Source organism: Dermacentor andersoni, chromosome 1 (genome assembly GCF_023375885.2).
Source record: "Dermacentor andersoni chromosome 1, qqDerAnde1_hic_scaffold, whole genome shotgun sequence".
NCBI lineage: Eukaryota > Metazoa > Arthropoda > Arachnida > Ixodida > Ixodidae > Dermacentor > Dermacentor andersoni.
This window is the reverse complement of record NC_092814.1, coordinates 316,773,079-316,797,989: the sequence shown is the minus strand read 5'-3', so window position 1 is coordinate 316,797,989 and position 24,911 is coordinate 316,773,079. Positions and strand designations below refer to the sequence as shown.

The 24,911-nt window shown below is 46.0% G+C and overlaps 1 protein-coding gene across 3 annotated transcripts in view; it reads right to left on the bottom strand.

The window, feature by feature from the left end:
- LOC126547754 (uncharacterized) overlaps positions 1-24,911 on the bottom strand; it is a 63,120-nt gene that overhangs the window by 5,759 nt on the left and 32,450 nt on the right. The window contains exons 3-4 of one of the 3 annotated variants that reach the window (XM_055063414.2): positions 24,528-24,635; positions 8,112-8,218 (exon numbers count right to left, since the gene is read on the bottom strand). In XM_055063414.2, coding sequence (XP_054919389.1) covers positions 8,112-8,218; positions 24,528-24,635 — 215 coding nt within the window. The remainder of the gene's footprint in view (positions 1-8,111; positions 8,219-24,527; positions 24,636-24,911) is intronic. The other 2 variants (XM_055063416.1, XM_050195730.3) reach the window with 2 other exon arrangements.

Sequence of the window (24,911 nt, the reverse complement as noted above, 5' to 3'; positions counted from 1 at the left end):
AAGACAAAAATAATGCTCAATAGCCTGGCAAGGGACCAAGAGTTAGGATCGCCAGTCAGCCTCTAGAGTCTGTGAAGGAGTACGTTTACCTAGGTCAATTACTCACAGGGGACCCTGATCATGAGAAGGAAATTTACAGAATAATAAAATTGGGTTGGACTGCGTACGGCAGGCATTGCCAGATCCTGACTGGAAGCTTACCACTATCCTTGAAAAAGAAAGGTGCACAATCAACGCATTCTATCCGTGGTAACATATGGCGCAGAAACTTAGATATTGACAAAGAAGCTCGAGAACAAGTTAAGTAAGGACCGCGAAAAGAGCGATGGAACGAAGAATGTTAGGCGTAACGTTAAGAGACAGGAAGAGAGTGGTGTGGATCAGAGAGCGAACGGGGATAGCCGATATCCTAATTGACATTAAGGGAAAGAAATGGAGCTGGGCAGGCCATGTAATGCTTAGGTTGCATAAACGCTGAACCATTAGGATTACATAATGGATGCCGAGAGAAGGGAAGCGCAGTCGAGAACGGCAGGAAACCAGGTGAGGCGATGAAATGAGGAAATTCGCAGGCGCTAGTCGGAATCGGTTGGCGCAGGACAGGGTTAATTGGAGATCGCAGGGAGAGGCCTTCGTCCTGCAGTGGACATAAAATTGGCTGCTGCTGCTGATAATGATGATAACGATGAACGTGTTACAGTGAAATGTATTTGGAAAGATTGGTTGCGCTTTGTAGACGATCACAAGGAAGAAGACAGGACAGGCGCAAACTAACAACTGAGGTTTATTCGAGGAAAACACATAAATATCAGACCATGCCAGCGCAGGCGCATCAGGGTATCAGCAGCAGAAAAGAAGAAAAAAACACAAAATCAGAAAATACCAATGGCGGCTCAATCTCCTTGCGCACGAAAGGGCGGAAGCGCGCCGTCTCCTGTCCCGCGCAAGGCTCCGAGCGGAGGGTAGGGAAAGAGGGGGTCAGCGTTCTCCGGGCGGCCCATGTGGCCGCGCGCTTGCGCTCGCCCGCCCGGGGCCGCGTATTTACAATTGCCAGTAGGTACAGCGGGGCGTGGCACTTGCGCAGACGACGGACGTTCGCGCGCATGCCAGTGTAAGAGCGGGTGCGAGAGAGGAAATGTGGAGGCTTTTTCTCCTTGAATGTACGACTCTGCCTTGGCACTATGGAGGAGTTTCTTAGCGCGTGTTGTATGCGTTTGTCCCTAGGAGTGTCGGTAGAAGTCGCGGGGCGCGGTTGTGCCAAACTTAGCGTCGCAAGTTGGCGGCTGGACGTAATTAAATTTGTTCAATCGTCCTTTGTATTAATTGAAACAACGTGCCATTGCGGCGCTCCAGGACACCAAAGCGGTAACGGGGACATCAAAGTTGGAACCCGGGCTGTTCCGTGGGTTGGGGCTCGCCGAGGCCTGCGCTCGCCAGGGGTGTATTCGGCTGTCCGCTATCGCGGACAGCCAAATTTTTAAGCGAACAACCCCTGGCACACTTCGGCCTCCGCAACCTCAACCCACGGGCCGCCCTGATTCCAGCTTTGATCCCCCCGCTACCCCTTGTGTGCCTGGAGACCTGCGCCGCCTGCTCTCCTGAGGCCTCCGTTTGCCGGTTACATGTGCCTTCCTGGAACAGTGCTTGTAAAAAAAAATGCAATCTATCGTTGCGACGAAAAAAGCGACCCGCGACTTATACAACACCAGTCAGAACATTGCCCCTTCAGACACAGTGATTCCCAAATGGGGCGTCCGTGCCCACTGCCTCAACGCGCCGGCAGCCAACGGCGGAGCGTACACAAACAGGACTGCACTCTGCAATGCCGGCATGTCTAGGGGACAAACGCATACAACACACGCTAAGAAAACTCGCCCGCAGTGCCTAGGCAGACTCACATACTCAAGGACCAAAGGCCCCCAGATTTTCTCTCTCGCACCCGCTCTTACTCGCGCCTGCGCAGAAACGTCGAGCGCCGTGAGAAACGTCACGCCCCGCTGTACCGACTAGCAATTAGAATGTTTTAGCAGAACGTTTTTGACGGTCCGCTCCGCTCTCGCGTACCCGCTCACAGTTAGCGGAGCGGCGGACGAAGAATCAGTTTTAGCGGAGCGCCCGGCTGCGTCCGAAAGGCATGTGCTCGCCTGACGCGCCACCTTGCTGCAGAAGGTAAAACCGCTATGAACATAATATTCAAGTTGTAAGAATTGCCGCAATAAAATAATATATTTGGAATTACTCAAATGTCTGAAGGCATTTCATGCAATACATTGCATTTTCATTTCTTATATATATATATAATCCCTACATTAACGAAGCCGTTACGCTGTGTTGTAGCCAAGGCAAGGTTTATTGCCATTTCAGTACACCTAAAACGTGGTCCGCATAAACAAACGCGCGCACATGGCAGGGTTCTGTGACGGGTTCATGGCCACAACCTCCCGAAGTAGATCTTCGTGTCTCCTAAAGTGTACTCTAGGTTTGCGCTTTACAAATCCCCATTCAAACGAGCTCGTTGACGGTCCAGCAGCACTGGGGGCAGCCATTTTGCTTCGCTAGACCCGCTTGACCCACTCGCCGCGCTCCGCTGAGAAAGCTTTCTAGCGGAGAGGGGGCTCCCGTCCGCTCGCCCGCTCACGGCTGAACGGGTCGCGCATGCGCACTTGCGCTTCCGCTACCCCGCTGAGCGGAGCGGACCGTCAAAAACGTTCTGCTAAAACAGCCTATTGTAAAAACGCGTCCGGGCCGCTGTATGTAAAAAGCCATCTGCGACGGGAACACTGTCCGCCGTGGGTAGGGAAGGGGGCGGGGGTGTAGGCGCGTTCTATTCCGGGAGGCGCGGTTGGCCGCGCGCGCCCACCCGGGCCTCTGTGTCTTGAAACGTGTACAGAGTCCGACGCGCGCTGTTTTCGCTCAGCGTTGATGCCAGCGGCCGCGCGAAGGTGAATTCGCTCGCTGATGCTGCCGTGTCCAGAGTTCTGACAGCGAGTTTCCACGGTCATCGAGTGAGATGTGTTCATGTTTTCTTGTGCGCGCGTGACACCATGCTTGTTAGTTTAGTTAGTATGCCTATGTTTACAACTTTATGCGGCCGATAAAACTACTATCCTTACTTCGTTTGTCTACTAATTTGGTATTGCAATCGATGCTTCGCCTTTCGGGGAAAACTGCGACTTTTTGTACTGGTATAACGTATTATTAAAACTTCAGATTTTAGTGACGAGTATGCATATATCTTACACTTCAATTCAGAAGGCAAAAAAGATGATGACTTGGGACACTATAGACTTTTTTATACCTAAAATCTAAGTTATAAAAAAGGGAAAAAATTTATGGGCCATTTCACTCTGTGAAGGCGGATGATCAGCGAAGCTGTTGAAAACTACCACAACTGCTGAGTGTGGTATGCAGTGCTTTATGACTTTAGAGTAACAGTAGTTCTATGCTGGAGTAATGGTATATATATAGGAATGGGAGTAATCGTAATTTTGACATCACGCCGCCGCCTATAGCGGCGCTACAACAATATTCAAATCAATTGCTAGGCTGGTTATTTTATATGCGAAAGACTAGGGACGTCACACCCCACGTCGAAAGCTGGCGTTGCCGCGGCAGCGTGCGCAGCGGTAATCTTGGGCCATGTAACGAAAACAATTCTGGTCTGTTTTTATTCCCATCTCCTGACGTCAAATTTATGTAAACGCCGACGCAAGCGTTGGGTGGTAACCCGCATGGAACCCTAGCCATGTACAGCTTCGCTGTAATAGGTATTGTTTAGTGGAATTAGGCGAAAATTCCTGAATATAGCAGATGTGTGTGGCATAGTGTAGTGCTTTCCGGCTACGTCGCAAATAGTAAAGGACATGAATGTCATTTAAGTGGGTATTTGTGGTGGTACTCCAAACCAAAAAACACCAATGCAAGTGAAAGAGCATTGAAGTATTATATTTTTAGCTTGACACTGGCTGAAAGTAAAAAAAAAAATGCAGTTGAGCTAGAATACCCACTGCTTTAGATTCTCTGAAAACTACGTGATTTACTTGCGTGTCCGATGCCAATTTTTCATCAAAGTACACACCGAGGTTTCAATCCTCGTCAACAATTCCAATCAACATGTCTTGCAGTTTGCCAGGTATATTTATCGAGAACAGTTTTAACGCAGATAGTTTGTCATGCAACTGTCCACCATGCAGTATAGCACCAAAAATCATGAACAGCTTACTACGAACAGCAAGTTTTCAAATTACAATGACAGGAGAGTTCAAAGACTCCTGTGCAAGGCTCTTTACGTCGACTTGGGGTGGTGGCGGCGGTGATGATAGCTAATGCAGTTGTCTTCGAGACAATCAACGCAGCGCAGGGATCCTCTGAGCCATACAGAGTTTCTACTAGATGAAAATCTTGCGTTCTGTTGTTTCATCCACCATTGTTGGGATTTAATAAAAGATGCGCGCCTGAGAAGAAAGTCCACCGAAGCATGGACTACTCCACAAACATATAAGCCCCAGTGACTAAGAAATGTGAACCGTGGGAATCGTGTGTACGACATGGATTTCGCTGTGATTTGGCATGGATTCACTGAGAGAGAACGTTGGAGCGTTCTTTTTTTAAATGCTATTCGGGTTCAGATATGTTGCGTTCTGGCATCGCAGTGTTTAGAGCTGTTAGACCTATACAGTTCACAATTAAGCCATTTCATCATGTAATCTTTAGAGCATGGATAGGAAGTGTCCAAGAAATGGTGGCTTCTGGTCTCTTCCGATGTACGGTATCCATTGCCCTGCTAAGCGGTGTCAACGGTTGCTTTGAAGTTCTCACTTGACTAGGCACGCTCTTGATACTCGGAACATGACTGGGTAAAAAAAAAAGCATTTTCTATGCATTTAAGCTCAGGTTGTGGAAGCACAAGCGGCGGCATCGCAGCGCGCTAAATGTAAAGCCTTCGAGATTATCAGGCGTCGTGCTGTTGCAACACCATAATGACACAGTCTCAGAGGTTAAGTGAAACTAGTGCAGATACAAAACTTTGTCTAATCTGACGGTACCTGAAGTTGGACAGCGCTTTGCCAAAATAAAATGCTCGTATTTCAGTTTTTGGGAGGTTTTCCTACTGCGAGTAAGCCATGCCGCCAGTGCAAAGTTGTTATTACATTTATTTTCCCTCCTTTCGATGCTACGCTAAATTGGTGTCCATTGTTGTGATGGAGGCGTCACTGACAGGAGAAAGGATTGGTGTGTGATATGCGGGCTACTTACCCTCAATGCTTACGAGTACGTGCGCCGCTATGTCTGTAAAAATGATCTGAGCAGCCAGATTCCACGTTGTTTATTATTTTCGATTTTACGAAAGCTTCCATTCGTTTGTAATATCCTGAAGACATTCTATAATGGCAGGAATTAGAGGCTAAAGAAGGCGAACACTTGCGGCAATGTAAATTTGTGATGAAGCTTTACGCAGATTGATCGAAATCGGAAGGAACTTCATGCGAATTCATGTACTTCCGGTCATTCATATGATGGCTGAACCGCCATACTGCAGGTGCACGCGAGCACTAGCGCCAGATTTCCATATAGTATTCATAGAATTAATGAGTATGCTACGTTCTGTATGTTTATTTTTTATTTATTCACAGTCCCTTTAAAGGGGGCCCCCACTTAAGTGTATAATATAGGGGGAGGGGGAGGCTGTACAAACATAAAAACTATTACAAAGTAGTAGTCGCAATCAACAATAGGTCGAAGTAAAGAATAAAGGTCTGCTAACGCGATTCAGCTATAAGGAAACAACGAGTGTACAACTAATATAATTAAATTAAAGAAAAAGTAGGTCATGCGCGGCGCACAATCATATGATGAAGATATGCAATCTCACTTTTTAATAGAAGTATGTAGTAGCAACTCATAACAAACAAACAAAAACTAATAAAAAAGCAACTAATTAACAGTGTGTAACACGACGTAAAATTTTACAGGGCCAGTGGCAATATCAGAAGGCAAGCTGTTCCATTCAATGGTGGTCAAGGGTATGAAAGATTGTGAATATTGTAACATGTGGCACGGTAAGGCCTTGATTTCGATATGCTCATCAAGGCGTCGAAAGACGACAGACGGTGACGTAAAGAAATCGCCTTGAAGAGATGTATGATGATAACGCTTGTAAAGCAGGCAAATACGGGCTGACATACGGCAAAGGGGTAGCTCTTGTAAATTGGCACGTGCTTATAATGATACAACTCTTATGTAAGATGAATAATCGGAAAGATGAGGCCAGCCACCCGTTTTTGCACAAATTGAATGTTGTTGACGATGTATGCCTAACCATATCTCATACTGCAGATGCGTATTCGAACTTCGGGTGGATTAGTGTAGTGTAAGCAAGTTTACGTATGTTAACAGGAGCATGCTTTAAGTTGCGTTTATAGATGCCAAGACAGCGATTAGCAGCTGCAAGGATGGAGTAAACGTGGTGGTTCTACGTTAAGTCATGATGCAAATTAACGCCAAGATACCTATAGGTTGAGACGAGTCCCACACTACTACCTTCTAAATCAGAGGAACGGGGTACTCGGGTGGCTTGGTTGGTAATAGACACAAATTTAATTTTATTAAGATTTAGGGGCGTTAAACATCACTTATGTCTTAAATGTGCCTAAATCATTTTGGAGAGTTACATTATCGCTATCACAAGAAATGTTACGATAATGTGCACAATTATCGGCAGAAAGTCTAATGCGGGACGCAACACCGTTAGGCAAGTAACTAATATACACAAGGAACAACAATGGCCCAAGCACACTCCCCTGAGGCACTCCGGCCGTGACGGGACTAAAGGCTGAGTAAGAGTTTTTAGCAGAGGTCTATTGTAGTCTAGATGCTAAGAAATCAGTTATCCACTCCAAAATATTGGGATGAATATCAAGTTTTGAAAGTTTAGCCAAGAGTCTGCAATAAGTACACGATCGAAAGCTTTGGAGGAGTCTAGGAATACGACGTCAGCCTGGAATCCAGGGTGAATACAAGTGGCGAGGAAATCCGGCGAGCTGTGTGCCACAAGAGTAGCTTTTTCTAAAGCCGTGCTGGTATTTTAAATATTAAACTATTCGAGATAGTTAATGACTTGCGAATGAATAATGAGTTCCACAGGTTTGCAAATGGTGCTGGGTCATGATTTGGTCGGTAGATAAGTTGCGAGGAAAGATCGCCCGATTTTTTAAAAAATGGGATGACTTTAGCTACTCGCCAGTCTTGAGGGATGGAATCAGTTGAAAGTGATTGTGTGAATATTGCGAGCAGTACTTGAGAGAGATCCCATTACGCACTCTTGAGTAGTTTGCTATTCAATCTATTGCGATCCGATCAAGATGAACTTTTTAGTCCGCTTAGTAATTTAAAAATGCTCGACTAGTTAATAACAATTTAAGACACGCTGACGTCGGATCACGACGGTAAGTCGGTTGTGCCAGAGGTAATCCCGTAACTGCCGATACTAGGAAAGTCGTGCGCTGTCGTGGCGTCATTGAGTATCTTCTTTCAGGCGCGAACTGGTGGTGGCGATGATGATGATGATGATGATGATGATGATCCCGATCATAACTACCATTCGTGTGTCACTCTATCTCAATTATAAACTGGCTACCCTCCCTAGCTGTCTTTCCGTCTATCCCTGCTTCCTTCTTCTATCTCAGTTACGCTCAAAGCTGTAAGTGTAACGCCGTGGGGGCATAGCGCGTCAGGCAATGAATTCCTTTGAGCGAACGAGAACACTCAAGTGCCAAAAAGAAAAAAAAAAAGTGCTCTCGGCTAGAGTCAGTCACACGTATTCCGGCTGCACCCTCGGTACTGCATTGTACAACAGCAAGAGGGAGACTGTTTTGGTTGACCTCCCAGCTCTTTTTTTTGCTTTTTTTTTTCATTTTGCTTCACTATCTTTCTCCTAGGCTGGCACGAGCTTTCGCTTGAGCAACTTCCCAGTTCTTGAATGTGCTCGTGTTCGCCCAGTTGATATCGCATAGCAGGCGACGCTGTGCCACAGAGCAGCGCCCGAAAATAAAACAGCTGAGTGATCAGGAAGAAGGAAGGATCTGGACCGAAGTTAAGCAGGGCCGCACAACCGTACTGGGTCTCTCCTTTTTCACAGGCGCAGCTTGTCTTTTCTGCCTCATACTCCTATCTGGAGCTGAGCGCCGGTGCAGGCGGCTACGTTTCGATCCGGTGGTATCTGAAAGGAGCAGAATTTATTTTCTATACACGGCGCGAAGCAAGGTATGAACACATAGGAAGCCGATAAATTTTCACTCAAGCCAGAATTTACTACGCCGTTCAGTGGTAATGTAACAGGGTTTTGAACTGTGCTAAAAAATGCCCTCACCTGAAGGCTGTAAATTATATTTACATGCGGCATTGAAGGGCCCAGATTTTCTCTAATCCTAACATCCATGATTTATGTATCTAAGTATTGCCAGCAATGATTCTAAAACCACGGAGCTTTGCAACGTTAATGACTGCACGAAACCGCCACGCGGAATTTGAAGCAAAAGTAGCTGATGAGAAAACTGCTCATAAATAACCTGTAATATTAAGATTGATTATATTATTTTCATTACGCAAAACTAACCAGCAAGTTATAGAGACCACTCACCCGTTGTGTGACGCCACGGTGCCACCAGATAATGACGACGATGATGATCACGATAATTATGATGATATTTAAGCGCATCCACTTCGAAACGTGGTGGCGAAAAATATTAACTTAGCGTGCTTGAGTTCTAGCATTTCGCTTATCTCTTTTTGATCTTTTCTCTGTTGATTAAAGCCTCCATAATCTATATTGTTCAATTACTTATGCCTGTAGCGATCACGCCTTTATTGATCCCCTTCGCAGTCTTTTTTTACCCCAATATGCTAAACGTTTTTTGGTTATTTCGACTGCTGCCAGTAATTAATGCTTCCATATGCTTTGAATCTCTGCGCTTCTGGAAGGTGGACGTTTCTTACGGGTCTTAATTGGTGGGTAAATATCTTGGCATTCCATTACAATGTGCTTAGTTGTTTCTGGGCTTTTGCTGTAGTAGATACATGCCTCATCTTCTTGCGAATATTTGCTCCGGTATGTTTTTGTGTTTAGGCAACCAGCTCGAGGCTCAAGTAGCAAGGCACTGTTCTTTGTGTTATCCTACAAAATTTCCTTTATGGTTTCTTCCTTGCCGTATTTGTAAATCTCCATGTTATTTTTTGTTTCCTTCCTTAGCGTCCGGTTTACTGTCTCTGTTTCTCTCGCTTACTTCAGGATGACTCCAGGTTGCCCATTTGCACTTCCAGTCACCTTGTACTTTTTTGCTAACTTTTTCAACTTTTCCACCATTTCGCGACCACGCTTTTGAGGCACAGATATTTGTGCACTTTAGGCGCCCATTTTCTTTTGATTAGTTTTTGTGAGTCTTCTTTAAAAAACTAATTTTGCTCTGCGCTTCTGTGACTTCAAATGAGGCCCAACCCGTGCTATCCTGCGCTACCTTATTTGTGGTTTTACCGTTAGCCCCCAATGCCATTCGGTCCATCGACCTTTGGTGAACTTCAAACCCTGGCAAAATCGCCGATTTTAGACACAGAATGGCATTTGCGGACGTAAGCGCTGGCACCATTACTCCTTACTGACTTTCAAGTCCCTCTTTATATTTATTGTAGTCCTAAAGTGCTCTATGTATCATTATAGCTGCATTCCACTTACGCTTCAACCTCAGATTATCATGGTGGATGTTCGAGTGTATTTCTCCTTCTTTTATGTATACGCCCAGCTATATTTCGTGGCTATTGGTATGAATTGCTGTTGATTTGACACAATGCATTACTTCTCTGTTCATTAAAGATCACCAGCACTTTAGCGAACAGCGTCACTTTGTGGCCGAGACTTCGTCTTCGACATGCAAATCAGAAGACCGTCTGTAGGGGAAATCCAAGGGGCAAGGCGCGGTCAACGTGGTTTTGCAGTTGATGTTAGAACTTTTACCGTTCATAAGTGATTTTGGGAATTTTAACCATTTAAAAAGCTGCGCCCCGCGCAATTAAGGGATCGCGGTTTTGCGAGATTAACGCTCGAATTAGATAACGAATGCACCGTGAATTAAACATTCTGAGTAGAGCATTGCACGGGCCCGGGCCGGGCAGTCCGAAGCGTTTTTCAGCGAGCCTGGGCCGGGCTCGGGCATGAGCCCGCGGACCCGGGCCGGACTCGGGCCCGCTCATTAAAGAGCCGAGGTCGTGCCTTCGAGCACACGTGAACATTATGCAATGCATGGTCCAATACATTCCGTGCCAACCTGAAGTGACACGTGCGAAGAGCTGGCGCTTGTACGCCTTAGCAAAGAATATAGAAAAACAGATGAAGGTCTAATTCTTTAACAGCGGAGCTGTTTAAGCTTTTAGTTCCGCCATGGAGCGTTACCGGGAAACTCAGCCCAGCTGTGCGCCGCCTCCCTTTGCCTAGCAACCACCTGCGAGAGCACCGAGCCAGGTAACCTCCTCGCACAGGCAAGTAAAAGATCGGAAGAGCCGGCGCGGGGACACACCTCTCGCCTCCTCTAAGCCGTGTGTGCGTGCTGCTGCCATGTGAAGATCAAAGAAAGTCCGGATGCCCGAAGAAGAAGCGGCTTACCAGGAACAGCGCCATACTGCTAAGCGAGAAGCGATGCGTCGCCGCCGAGCTGATCCGGAACACCGCGCCGAAGTTGCGGCGGAAAAGAGGCGACGCCAAGTCGAGGATCCCGAGTTTCAGTCGAGGAAATGCGAGAGTCGGTGCCTGAACGCTCGACGTTGCCGAAAAGCTATCCCGGCCTGCGACTGCTCGCAAACTTCCAGCGTAAAGCCCGCCGAGCCAACAACTTCGCAAAATGTAGCATAACCTCGCAAAACCTAGAAACAACTTAGCCAAGCCTACCATAACCTCTCTCAAAACCTAGAAACGACTTAGCCAAGCCTGCCAACAAATTAGCAAAACCTAGCATAACCTCGCGAAACACAAGCTCCGCTGTTGACTTCAGCCTTGCACCCCTAATGCAAGCTGTGCACGTTTTTTTCTTTTCCCCCAAAACGAACATTGTTTCCGCGTAAGGAAAAACAAATCACACAAACAGCCACTCTTCAAACCATTTCCCTATTACCTTTTTTGCGACTGCGCTATTACAACTATCGATACATTATATTATTTTAGTGGTAACTCAAGGAGTGCCTCTTTCTACTTCAGCGTTTATTTTATGCTGTTGCTCGTGAATTTGACTGTTTATATATATATGCTAAATGACATCATAGGACCAAATCGCACGATCGAGGTAAATGCATGCGCACCAGCGGAATAACACCACAGGCAATGGGCCAGATCACTGATGTTGCCATGGGAGGAACAAACGTTTCAGTCTTACAGTGCTTATACAATGCAGCTTATTAGACCCTAAGAAGGTGAGGCTGACGCATGAGGTACAATCTGTAATTAAAAAGTTTTTTTTTTTTTTACTTACAGGCCGGGCTCGTCATGCACATGCAGACCCTGGCTAAGCTTAGTATTGAACCTCTGGGCCTGGGCCGGGCCCGGGCTTAATAACACTGGCTTGGGGCCGGGCCTGGCCTTAGTATCACGGGCCCGGGGGCCCGGGCCGAAATATCCGGCCCATGCAGCGCTCTAATTGAGAGCTCCAACGAGTATTGCCTCACACGATGTGAGGTGCACTCTCCGAGTGTGAAATTTGTTTGTATGTTGTTCCCTTAGTGTTAATACCTAAAGGTACTTATTTATGTCTTGCTACCTCCTCCCATATTGAGTGAATTTATCTTGCTATCTAGCCTCGTTTGGAGTTGCGCAAAGTGTTACTGACATCGCTTTTCCGTGTAAGGACGCAAATTGTGTGTGTGTCACGCCATAGACTAGATGACCGAACAGTGACGGTGGCATAATGACGATGAAGACGGCAGGACAGCAAAGACAATGTCAATGGCGAAGAAGCGTCATGATGACGACAATGACTACAGCGCCATGACGAAGGTGATGTGATGACGATGTCAACGGCAGGACGACGATGACAAGACCACTATGACCGCGTGACAAAGTCGATGATACAGCAACAACGGACGACGGCTACGAACCATGATGACGACAACGACGACGGCAACATGATGACGCGATGGCATGGCAGCGATGGCATGACGGCAATAGCATGACGACCTAGGAAGGCGTGACCAACGCGACGGGATAACGACGGGATAATGATATGACGGTGATCGCGTGACAAAGATGACGGAGTATTGACAGCAATGACATGATGTCGAGGGCATGGCGACAATGACACGTATATGGAGACAACGACGACCGCATCGGGATGAGGACAACGACAACGCAAGACCATGAGATGACCATGACACTATTGGCGGCTAAATTGCGTGCAACTGCGGAGCACGAAGCCGCGCGATCGATCCCGATCCGCGGATGACTATGAATACGCAGTCCAAAAACGCCTCGGCAGTTTGATTAAAATAAATGTCAAATAGCAACTCCGGCGATTTTTTGTTCTATAAGCATCTAGGCTAGATGAGCATTGAAAATTCTGCTGGGCCTGTTGGGCTCGTGCGCTAAAGGTGTGAATGAGAATTGCGTTAATTTTTCCGCAAAGCATTATTTATTATTGCGATAGCAAACATATGCACGCTCCAGGCCATTTCTGCCGTCGCCGTCACCGTGTTGTTCCGTATAAAGTCCAAGGGCGATAACATCGTCACCGCACGCCATTTGCTCTATGTGCGAGTGAAAGCGTGCGAGAGTGAACCGAGGATGGCGGTTCAATCTCGCGCGCGCAAGGGAGGAAAGCGGGGAGGAAGCGCGCCGTCTTCCGTCACTCTTCCGTCACGCGCGAGGCGCCGGGGGGAGAGAGGGGGCGTTCTACTGCGGCGGCTGCTGCGTATGGCACGGCCGCGCGGTCCCTATCTCGAAAGCGATCTGCGATGAGTAGAGTCTAGGTGCGCCTCGGGCTCAGCGTAGGCGCTATGTTCTGGCCGCTTAGTTCGCGTTGAAGCGAGGGGCAGCAGGAAGGTCAGTTCGCCCGCTGCTGCTGCCGCGCTACCTCAATCCAGCGTTTTGACAACGCGTTTTCGCGGTCATCGAATGAGATGTGTTCAAATTTGCTTGTGCGCGCGTGACACCATGCTTGTTAGTTTAGTTAGTAAGCGAATGCTTACAAGTTTATACGGCCGATAAAACTGCTATCGTTACTTCGTATAGCTGGCTACTAATTTTCTATCGCAATCGTTGCTTCGCCTTTCGGGCGAAACAACGACTTTTTTATTTGAGTATTCTAAGGGCCCGTTAGGGCATTACATAGGGGGGATGGAAAAAGTCAAGCGTAAGTGCAATGTATTCAATGTAAATAATATAGGAAGACATTTGAGACAATATTAAAAATTGACGCGCGCACACCAGATCTGCCCTCCCGAAGGGCTGAGTTCTACTAACCACCCTGTACCTGCCATTTGTGACGCCAGCAGGGGAGCCGCAGCGCAGGTGTCGACTTCTTGCGAAGCTGTCTTCAACCGATCCCCCATTTCCCCCCTTCCTTTATTTTTACGTTGATGAAGATCTTGTAGCCCACCTCATGGCATTAAGCTGAATAAGAAACGAGCGCACATCGGGCTTACGAGGCTTGGTCCAACCACATGCAACTTCACGCTTTTCCGAAAATAAAAGTTCTTTCTTGTGCACTTCAAAATTATCTTTTCCATCATAAACATAACAAAACGCGGGTTTAGCAGCGAAGACATACCAGATCGAACAATGTGAGATACCACTGTGGCAGAGTATCTTACCTTAGGGTGAGAGCGTCAAGACTCAGTTTTAGTGTTTCAGAAATTCTTAAAAGGCTATAGCTTTCTTTGCCTACTCCCCTCGGTTGCCATGGTGGGCAGAATACAAGCGCTGCGCGAGTTTGTTGATATCAGTTTCAATTTATTTCAATTTCATCGTCCCTTTTCGTTACAAATATTCGTTTCGTGCGCATTTGGAACACATACAAACATAGGACAACGGCAAAAGAAACAAAGGGACACCAGGAACTAAAGGTGCTTGTCTGCACCTGATTATGCCCCTGACCTCAATATTTTGTACACTCGAGCAACAACGGTAACATAATACGAGCGTGTAACAAAATTTAAAAAATGAAAAGAAAAGTCAATAAGGAATATAAATTTTGATATCCAGAGCGAAAAGAATGACGTCATATAGCGAATGGAGTTCTCTCGTCGTAAGTGCTAGGCTCGCAGGTGGCGCGAGGATGACGCCGCCAAAGCCGAAGCTGCATAGGAAAAGAGGCGTGAACGAATGAGATAACCAAAGCAGCAACGTCATGCCGTCGCCTAGCAATAGTCGTCATACGCACGCTCCCATCACACTCAATTGGACATCTGAGCAGGTTTCTATGAAGCTGTCGCTTGACTTAGGCAATCAGCTCTAGGTGGTCTTTGCCATTTCCAGTTTTCTTTCTTTCTTTTTGATGAGGTAGCATGTTCAAACAAGTAAAGGGCACTGTTTCAAATCGGAACGGCGGGCAATCATCACCCGTGGAATTCTTCCTAGTGGCGAAGAAGGTGGGGCCCATTAAGCCGCATCCAGCCATACCGGCCTCAGGAATTACATCGCGAGTCACTGGCCACTTGTAAAGAACACACGGGAAAGATGCAGATAGCCTAACTGTCAAAAACACGCGCCTTCCAAGTGCAACGTGTACCTCTGCCTCAATCAACACAACTACTTCTTCAATTTCCATCAGCAGTTGAGCTAACGTTAACGAATTCATCGAATTCATGAGTTTTCTTTTCCAAAAAGGGCGTCTGAACAAATTACAATAGCATTTCTTAATTACGTGTTAAAGCAGCAGAAAATTTCAGCTTTGGTCAAAGAACCAAATGTCTAGTGTCCGAAATTCACGACACACCGATTATTTTTATTTATCAGGGAGGATTTCCCACTCAATTTTTAAATGCCGACGAAAATATCTTATAAAGCACCACAATTAATTTTTTTCTGCGACTCCAAAATTATATGGACTCTAAAGAATGTTGGCAGGGCTCCTTATTGGCCACGAGCAACTGCCTTCAACTCATCTGCTGGAGCGAACCTTTCGGCAATAACGTAGCCGTTCACAGCGCAACCTTTTTCTGCAGCAGCAGTTCAGACAGCTCGCAACTGGGGTGTCCGTTGACCCTTTCCAGTCGCCAGGCCACTTCCTGAGATTCACTCTCACCTTATGACATCGAAGAATGACAGTTCTCCGACCGGTCACAGCGCATACCCAGGCTCCTGCGGCACTGTGCGGTTGGGAGTTACCTGCAGTAACCGCTGAGCTATCGCGCAACAGTTACGCTTGGTGTGCTTTGTGTGAAGTTTTAGGCGCCACGCAGACCCTGCCAGTGCTGGCGTCTGTGCACTTATCTCGAAGACAGCAACAGGCAAGGGAACAGAGGAGACATTCTGAGTCATCGTAAAGAGGACGTTGTTCTTGACAGGGTGGCGCTGTCTGCTGCGAGAATGGGCTGCTGTCGCCGTAATTGAGTTCAAGAGCAGGAGGAATTGCTGATGTCTGCTGATTTTCGTTTCGTACTTTTCTGCCATTGTATACTTGAAGAAAAGCTCTCCAGATGACGCTCTCAAGATGACGCTCTCTGAAGCCACCTTTGATGCCGCGAGAAGCAGGTCTTTGGCTTCCCGATCCAGTTTAGACGCAGAGCTTCTCGCTTGCGTGAAAAGCTTTTTTTTTTGCGCTTATTTACAGGCTAAGCTGCTTCACGTGTGACTGGAGGCTCGGAGAAATCTAAAACGACCACTTCCCCGACATAGTCGCATACGCAGTGGCCCGTGTTGTGTGCTCGGCGAGGCAGCGGCCAGCACACATCTAGTGGCTCAACCTAGGAGACAACGTCACTGGGCGAGAGAAGTTAGATACGAGTGGGCAAACTGGAAAGTAGGTAAAAATCCCAAATAACGCTGATCGCATTAGAAAGACCCACTGTCAAAATTATTTCAAACCTTCTCCCCCTCCCCCCCCCCCCCCTTGATGTTTTCAGACTTAAAATGTAATCAATCAATCAGCCATGGAAACTTCTGCAGTTCGTCAGCAGGGCAGAGAAATTCTTCTAGATGAAAATCTGTAAAGAAAACCGAAGGATGCCGGCTTGTCTACGAATGGGGAATAAGAAAGTAAGTCAGGCGGGGAGCGAAAACCAGCCAGTTCGTCCGTGCATTTTCTAAAATCGCACACTGGCTACCAGCGGCCGGCAGTTACTATACTTGCACCTGCTGGGACGGCGTCTATACGGGGCGATAATTTCTAACTTTTACGGAATTAAAAAAAAAAGCGCCTGTGGCAGATAGCATAATTCTTGTATTTGAGCTGGATTATTAGAAGAGGCGGACATAACTAGCACGAGAAATTGAAACACAAATTTGAGTAATTAACAGAAATTCGCTACTTCTACATTAATTACTTTGCGGCAGATATTGAATTTTAGGAACTGTAGCCGGTCTGTTTGCAGATACGCATCCAATCGAAATGATTTTCCAGAAGAATACCAGTTTAGAGATATAATTTCCCAAAGTGTGGGAAGAAATACATGGGCGTTGCAGTTATTTTCGTGCTTCAATGCATAAACGAGCGTTTTGTTAAAAAAGAGAAGGGAAAAAAGAACAAGTTGACCAACAGCGCATTTTTAGGGCAAGTTTGATGCCGCATTTCTTTAAACTGACGTCATTCTGGAAATTCATTACAAGTGGATACACCTTGAAAACTCACCGGCTACAGTTCGTAAATTGCAATAGTTGCAGTAACGTAATTGATTCACAATAAAATTAGTGGATTTTTTTTAATTGACCATGTGTTTTGATTTCTCTTGCAAGAAATGTCCGACTCTCTGAATAATCCAGCTCAAAGACTATAATCGTGTCATCTCAACATGAAATGCTTAAAAATTCCGTAAAAGTTAAACTGATCACCCCGTGTAGTATTCAGTGACATGTTCAACGGCACGGCTCTTCACCAAACACCGTAGACACCTTAGCGACTGCGCCGATTATCAACATCATCATCATCAGCCTGGTTACGCCCACTGCAGGGCAAAGGCCTCTCCCATACTTCTCCAACAACCCCGGTCATGTACTAATTGTGGCCATGTCGTCCCTGCAAACTTCTTAATCTCATCCGCCCACCTAACTTTCTGCCGCCCCCTGCTACGCTTCCCTGCCCTTGGAATCCAGTCCGTAATCCTTAATGACCATCGGTTATCTTCCGTCCTCATTACATGTCCTGCCCATGCCCATTTCTTTTTCTTGATTTCAACTAAGATGTCATTAACTCGCGTTTCTTCCCTCACCCAATCTGCTCTTTTCTTATCCCTTAACGTTACACCCACCATTCTTCTTTCCATAGCTCGTTGCGTCGTCCTCAATTTAAGTAGAACCCTTTTCGTAAGCCTCCCGGTTTCTGCCCCGTAGGTGAGTACTGGTAAGACACAGCTGTTATACACTTTTCTCTTGAGGGATAATGGCAACCTGCTGTTCATGATCTGAGAATGCCTGCCAAACGCACCCCAGCCCATTCTTATTCTTCTGATTATTTCCGTCTCATGATCCGGATCCGCCGTTACTACCTGCCCTAAGTAGATGTATTCCCTTACCACTTCCAGTGCCTCGCTACCTATTGTAACTGGCTGTTCCGTTCCGAGACTGTTAAACATTACTTTAGTTTTCTGCAGATTAATTTTTAGACCCACTCTTCTGCTTTGCCTCTCCAGGTCAGTGAGCATGCATTGCAATTGGTCCCCTGAGTTACTAAGCAAGGCAATATCATCAGCGAATCGCAAGTTACTAAGGTATTCTCCATTAACTTTTATCCCCAATTCTTCCCAACAACAACATTTAAGGACTAAGAATCACCGTGGCTACCGGGGCTGGCCGGCCTGCCGAGGCTTTGTCGCGTGCCTACGAATCGTGCAATTAAAACTGTGCTAGCCTAATAAGTGTGTACGCACTCCTTTCGGTTTTGTCATTATGACCCTGCCCTTTAAAATATAACAACGTAATAGAAAGAGGATGTGGCCATTAAATAACTTAAAGGTACGAGTTCTGATGGTTACCCTATTGACCTCACGCAGCGCCTGTCAAGCGATTACATTCCCTCTTCCTCCAACATCTGCGCCAGACATGCTGTGTACCGAGTGGGCGCACAGCGTTTCTCCCGGGATAATTCTTTTTTCTCATATCGAACCAATCGTTCCGGGAACATAGACTCCGTCTTTTTTTTTTTTTTTTACGTAGGCCAGTCGTTATGGAATAATTGTGCAGCGATTCCTCCTGTCTGTGTGCTCTATGCGACTTAAACCCTCTATAAGCTCGCGCAGCATGCGAAGTTCCTGCATTGCTTGCGGATATGACGATAGAATTAAACGCTTATCAGTGGCGAACATTACAGCTACTTCAGGCAACAGGCGCGAAAACGACGACGACCAAACAAATAAACAGATAGGCTAACACAAACAATGTACCACTCGCAACAAATTTATTGAGCAGAAATCGGAACAATATTTATACAAAAAGTGCTGCTAGAGCGCATCAGTGTGTAGTCCAGATACTGTATTTCTTTAGATGATAATGAGAGGGATGCTACAGGATAAGACGCAGCATTCGCCCCGCTTCAACCTTTGCTTCAATTATCAATCTCGTTCACATATCGCGACTGCTTGCAACAACACAGCGTGGGCCAAAGTTCGGAATGCAGGTTCACTTGCTGAAGATGCAAAACCAGCGGGCCCATATTTCCGTCCTAACGTTTTACAGCCACAGCATGTGATGGGCCCTTCACAGCACTAGTAGAGCTTTACGTTAGCGATGGGCGCCGTATGCACACCAAGACTGAGCATGGCTCATTTCTAATGCCGTACTGAGTGCTTTGCGCGCCGCCGATTCCGCAGCCCCAAAGCCACTTGCAGGTGCGGCAAAAATATTGCGTCGTCGGTGCCCCGAATACGCATAGCGTATTGAATTGTTCATTAGGGTGCGATACCGGTCATCTTATTTGGTGCACAAAAACAGGGCGAAGAAACCAAATGCTGTTTACGTAGGAAGTTATGCTGCAAAGAGTCCTTATAGTCATTGTGCATTGTTGCCAGTCCTTTTATATTTCAAAGGAATTTGCTTGTGGCTCTCACTTTTCGGGTGCTGGTTTTATGGCGGCTGGCCGCTGTCGTGCAACGAACACTGGGTATGTGCAAGAGGGCTTGCGCCACAATATATTGTCACGTGGTGGTGACGTAGAAGAACACAGTAGCAATACTGTGAACGAGAAAACTAACTTTCGTTGGGCGAACCTGTGCCCACAAAACAGGCTACACTTATAGCACAACGATAGCGGCGAACACGGTCGGCGATCGTCGAAAATCTGATCAGCGGGTCAAGCGCGTCGGCTTTTATACAGAAGTCATCGAATGTTCCAGACTAATCGTTGGGACCCGCGTGCCTTCCACAAAGTTCTACACCATTCGAGTCACGCGATGAAATCAGATAACATAAGGTTTGGCGACAACAGACAGTGGATAGAAGCATCGATAACTTTCCAGAAACTTCCGATAAATGCAGGCGCGTCCCGCGCTGTGCGATAACATTTGTTGGGCGGCGAAACGTGGTCGCCCGATAAAGATAAGTACACGTGTCAATATGCGCCACTGGACAGGGTGCCCGAATAGACAAGCAGAACATGAAGGAAGAATGAGTGAAGCCGGCAAGTGATGAAGCAGCAGCAGGTCGACTGCGGTGAAAGAAGTGCAGGGAACAAAATGAGACCGGAGCGTGCATTGAGGGACCGGTGCGTTGAGCTATACAGAAGTGACGAAGGAGAAGCGCAGACATCACAGTGAGCATCAAGGAAAGCTTTGCTTGGTTTTCTACTCATCGAAAACGATGTCTAGAAATTCCACTTCGAAATCTAGGACTGCCTTTAAGCAGTACTCTCCCTTGGAGCAACGGTATTAGGATACAGCCACAGGAACGTTTGCCTAGCCATTTGTAATTTCCTTAAAATTAAATAAGGGGGTTTTACGTAAAACCCCATATTTTTTTTTTTTAATTTTAAGGAAATAATAAATGGCTAGGCAAACGTTCCTGTGGCTGTATCCTAATACCGTTGATCCAAGGGAGAGTACTGCTTGTGCCAAAACCACTTTCTGATTATGAGGCACGCCGTAGTGGGGGACTCCGGAAAGTTCGACCACCTGGGGTTCTTTAACGCGCATCTAAATCTAAGTACACGGGTGTTTTCACATTTCGCCCCCATCGAAATGCGCCGCCGAGGCCGGGATTCGATCCCGCGACTTCATGCTCAGCAGCCCAACACCTTAGCCACTGAGCAACCACGGCGGGTTTATAATTTTCTATATGGCACAAAAAGACTGCCTTGATAATATTTCGTAGTTCCCACAATTGGTTTACTTCTACTTGAATTGAGAAAATTCAAAAAATAGAAACACAAATTCACAGTTAAGATTTTATTAGTACTACTCAAAATTAAACTTGCTCATGTTAAACTATACCTTTATGCATTTAAGTAATAAGTTCTTGTTTCTACTCTTATCAAGACAAGGCTGACTACCGTAATAAACACTACTTTATCTCATTTATGAACAGTTTATTTCTCATCTTGGATTATTCATTTACGTTTCTTTTTTTGCGTTACTTATTTATTTATTAACTAACTTATTTTATTAGTCAATCATATTACCAGCCGAGTCGTGGCCTATCCCCCATAGTGGGTTTGTGCCATTAATTGAGCTTTCATCATCATCACCGTCATCAAAGCTTTGCTTGTCACCGATTCACACATACGCATGGGATCCGCCGATATTTTTCTTGCTCCGGCTTTGCTGTAAATATTACAGCGCATCTATAATCACATTGCTTTCTCTACAGTGCTGTAGTATTCTTCTGCGTTATTTACCGTTTTTCATTATATTAGAAGTTTTTTTTTTTACGTTGTGCGGTAAGCTGTATCGTACGTGTAATATGTGCTTTCTTTTCTTTTTTTAATTTCTTGTCACCATTGCCACTTATTGCCATTTGCTTCAAATGTAAAACAGGATTGGCATTCATAAGAAAAAAAGTTCTTACTTTAGAACTGTTCGTAAGTGCAGCTGTCGGTCACTCGGGACGTTGAACATATTTAGAGATGTGAGGGCTTGGAAAAAAACAAACATAATTTTTGGGAAAAACTGCTTTTTGTTTCGTTTTTATCAGGCCATAAAAAGCGAAGAAGAAAAGGTCCAATTTTACCCCATAAAATAAAGTGCATTGAAGTAAGTTATGCAAAAGTCAAATTAGTGCCATTTTGTGAGTATAAAAATTCAGGCGACATACTATTTCTTCCAGTTTGAGTAACAATGAAGTAGTGGTGTGCTGCATCGGCGTCGTTTGTTGCTCATAGAGGCAACTTCTGCATGTGTCACTTATCGCGCGACACTGACTCGGACCTTCTACGTAAAAAAAGACGATATGGAGGACAATAACGGGCTCATTCACACTGATCCAGAAAAAAATGTATTTGAAAGCTTCTCAGACGCCTCACCTAGTCTGTCCAGCAATGTTTGGGTCTTTACACAGATCATAATTGTTTGTTTTTACAGGAATACTGAGAGGAAAGTTTTGTTTGATTTTTTTTTTATTGGATAGCTCTATCGCGCCACAGCACCTCAGTTGCCCGAGAACAGAGCAAAAACATTAATTACGTTACCACTTCAATCAGACGAGTTCAGCATGGCTTCGGACATGAAAAAGTAGGTTATTCATGTCACCGAAACCTGATGTGGACACCACTGACGCGTACACACAAACTATATGACCGTTCTGAGTCCACCACCACTCAACGGATCAAGAGGGAAAAGAGTGTTCCTGTGCGTTTCCAGCAGAAGCGCACAATTGGAATGGGAAATATGGCAGAGTTCGGCGACATGTTCATTGTACACCCTTCGACCACCGCACCGGGCTGGCTGGCACGCTGTTTAGTACAAAGTGACCGTCACCTCAAGTTTCGCTGAAAAGAACAGTCTCCTTTGCCTTGTTCAAAGCCGCCACCCTGAACTTGGCGCGGGTTTTGAACTGTTCGCATAAAAGACACTGTAAGCAATTATTCGTGGCGCCCTTGTCTGACTGAAGCTTCCTACCGTAATTCGACAATTACCTTTAAAGCACGAAAATTGGGACACAAAAATTTTGTGTAACTATACCTCAGGGGCGCTATAACGTAAAGCTATTCCAAACTTTTCTATTATAATTCTACAATTAGCCCCCCACGATTGGTCAAAAAATTTTCGGGTTACTCCCACTTCGCCTGTCTGTCACGCGACGTCACGAGACCCGCGATAGCTCTCCATATGATATCTCGTGTACACAGCGACCATGCACGATTACACCGAACAAAAGAAAAATAATTATTTTTGATTTGACGCCTTTTAGTCGTTTTCCCTCTGTTATTGGTCGAAAATTTTTGGGCCGCGCCCACTTCGCCTGTCTGTCACGCCACGTCACAAAACCATGAAAACTCATCGCGACACGTGCACGCGCTAAAGAGGCATTAATATGCCCAACAAAACTGATTTTTTTTTCTGTGTAGCCGGGGACTGCCACATTTCGAAAGGAATAGAAGATGGCTGCCCGCCGATCACTCAGGCCCTGGCTACTCGGAGCTGCCTGAGAGAACGGATTTATTTGCGTGTAATAAACATGTTTGCGTGGCAGTATAAGGTTATGGAGCTCTTTCGACACGTATGCGAAATCGCTCGGCGAACCCTTCTTTCCTGCGAATCCGTTTTAACGGCATTTTTAACCTTCCGTTGCATGCCGCCGCGATTTTCGACCGGTCACAGCAAGCTAAGTAAGGGGAAGCGGACCAATCGCAGACGCCGGCACCACCCTCCTCACCGGTTATCTATTTTCACTGCGCTGGCCTACCCCATCGAAACCATCAAAAACGCTACGGGTTACGGCCCGATGCTTGCGTCGGTGGTTACGTAAATTTGATGTCGGGAATCTGGAATAAAAACAGATTGGAATGATTTTACGTTATAGGGCTCCAGCACTCCTTTAACCTGGCGTAAAGTGCACGTGAGCTGAGAGGTAAGCAATCCTGTGCAGCATATTCGAGCGCCTTCCGTACGCCTAAACGCGACCATATGTTTGACCTAGTTTTCACCATTTCGAGTTATGTAATTCTGCACATGGCAAACAAACACTGTCCGCAATCTGAAAATTTCAAAAGTTAAATGTCCTGAAGTGTGCAGACAGTACAGCACCCTCGCTTCCCTAATAAAATAAAAGTGCGAAGCTTTCATGGTCAGTAGACAATTCCGAAGGCGACCAAGAATATCTGAGGCAATAAAAAAGTGAGTTATCTTGCCAAAACCTATATAAACATGTATTTGCATGCATCCTCGTCTGCTGTCATTTTTACTTCCATATGCTATAACGGTTAGGATATTTCCCCAGTGTTTCCAAGATTTTCGCCAAAAGAAACCTGCATTTTTTCGTGTGTTTTTTTTTCATGGCTTCAAAATTTCGAGAAATTTTATCACTAGACATATTATTAGCGAAGGCGGCCGGCCAATCGCAAATAACTCTTACGGAGACAATCTTTGTGAATTCGGCCCCATGGTCCCTTGAAGCTGCTTTTAGCTTTTTTCATTGTTTCCTTGTACAGTGTATATACATGCATTATAAAAAAAAATGCCAATAACGTCAAGTAAAACTACAGCTGAAAGGACTCGCGGCAGCCAATTCAGGTCCTACGTGCAAGTGGTGCCATACACGAGCTCTCCTTGCTCAGCGATTGCACTTTTAGGTGCACGTTGGCGAACTTGCGCTGGCAAGCCGCAGACACTACGCGCATCGCTGAAGCCTCTGACTTTGCTGCACCGCATTACCGCGGCTTCACTGGTATTCACTCGGCGAGTGCCTACCCCATTTATATTTGTAGTCTTCTTATAGCAATAGGATGGTAGAAGTTAGAGGGCAAATGAACCTAAACTCTGCCACACAACGAATTTGCAATGCTAGAATAAGTTAAAAACAAGGGAGTACAAAAGTTTGTCGAAGCCACAAGGGAAAGATTAAATAATATCCGTGCATTATCAATTGTTCCTGCACTGTACGAAGAGCTGTAGTATATCAGCGCTGGCAGATGCTAGCTCCAGATTAACCTCTAATATTCTTAGCATGAATGTCTATCGCTTCCCCGTAGATGGTGAGACATTCCTTGTGAAATTCGGAACCAGCGATTGACAAGAGAAGGCATCCTGACGCAACCGAATCGATGAAAGATTGCGAAGGGTTCAAATGCAGGGAATATGTAGGGAATAAGCGGGTCGATGGACGCGGCTTTCGAGAAACATAACCAGTACTTTGCATGTTGCTTTCTTGCATGGAAGCAAAGAACTATAGTAAAATGGAGAAGTGGTTTGCTCACGATCATCCCAGATGCATCGGCACAAGTACTTCTCGCACTCTGACCGCAGGTTAGGCTTGCCACCGTGGTACGCGTAGCAGGACCTTGCGCATGCTTCCACAGTGCAATCTGCGCACAAGCGTCGTCGGTCTGTCGGAAGCTGCCCAGAATACTCATGGTCGAGACACAAGCGAACACACTACACAACAGAATATATATTTAAAAGACGAAGCCAATATTCACCAACTGCAGCAGCTAAATTGGTCCCACGTGTTCCCAGAAGGAAGCACAGAGAGGAATCCTAAATAGAGAAAGCGCTTAATTCCAGCGAAACCGTTATAGCAACCTGCGTCACCGCAAATTATGGGCGACAAGAGTAAGGGGAGCGGAGAGCTAGATTCTTCG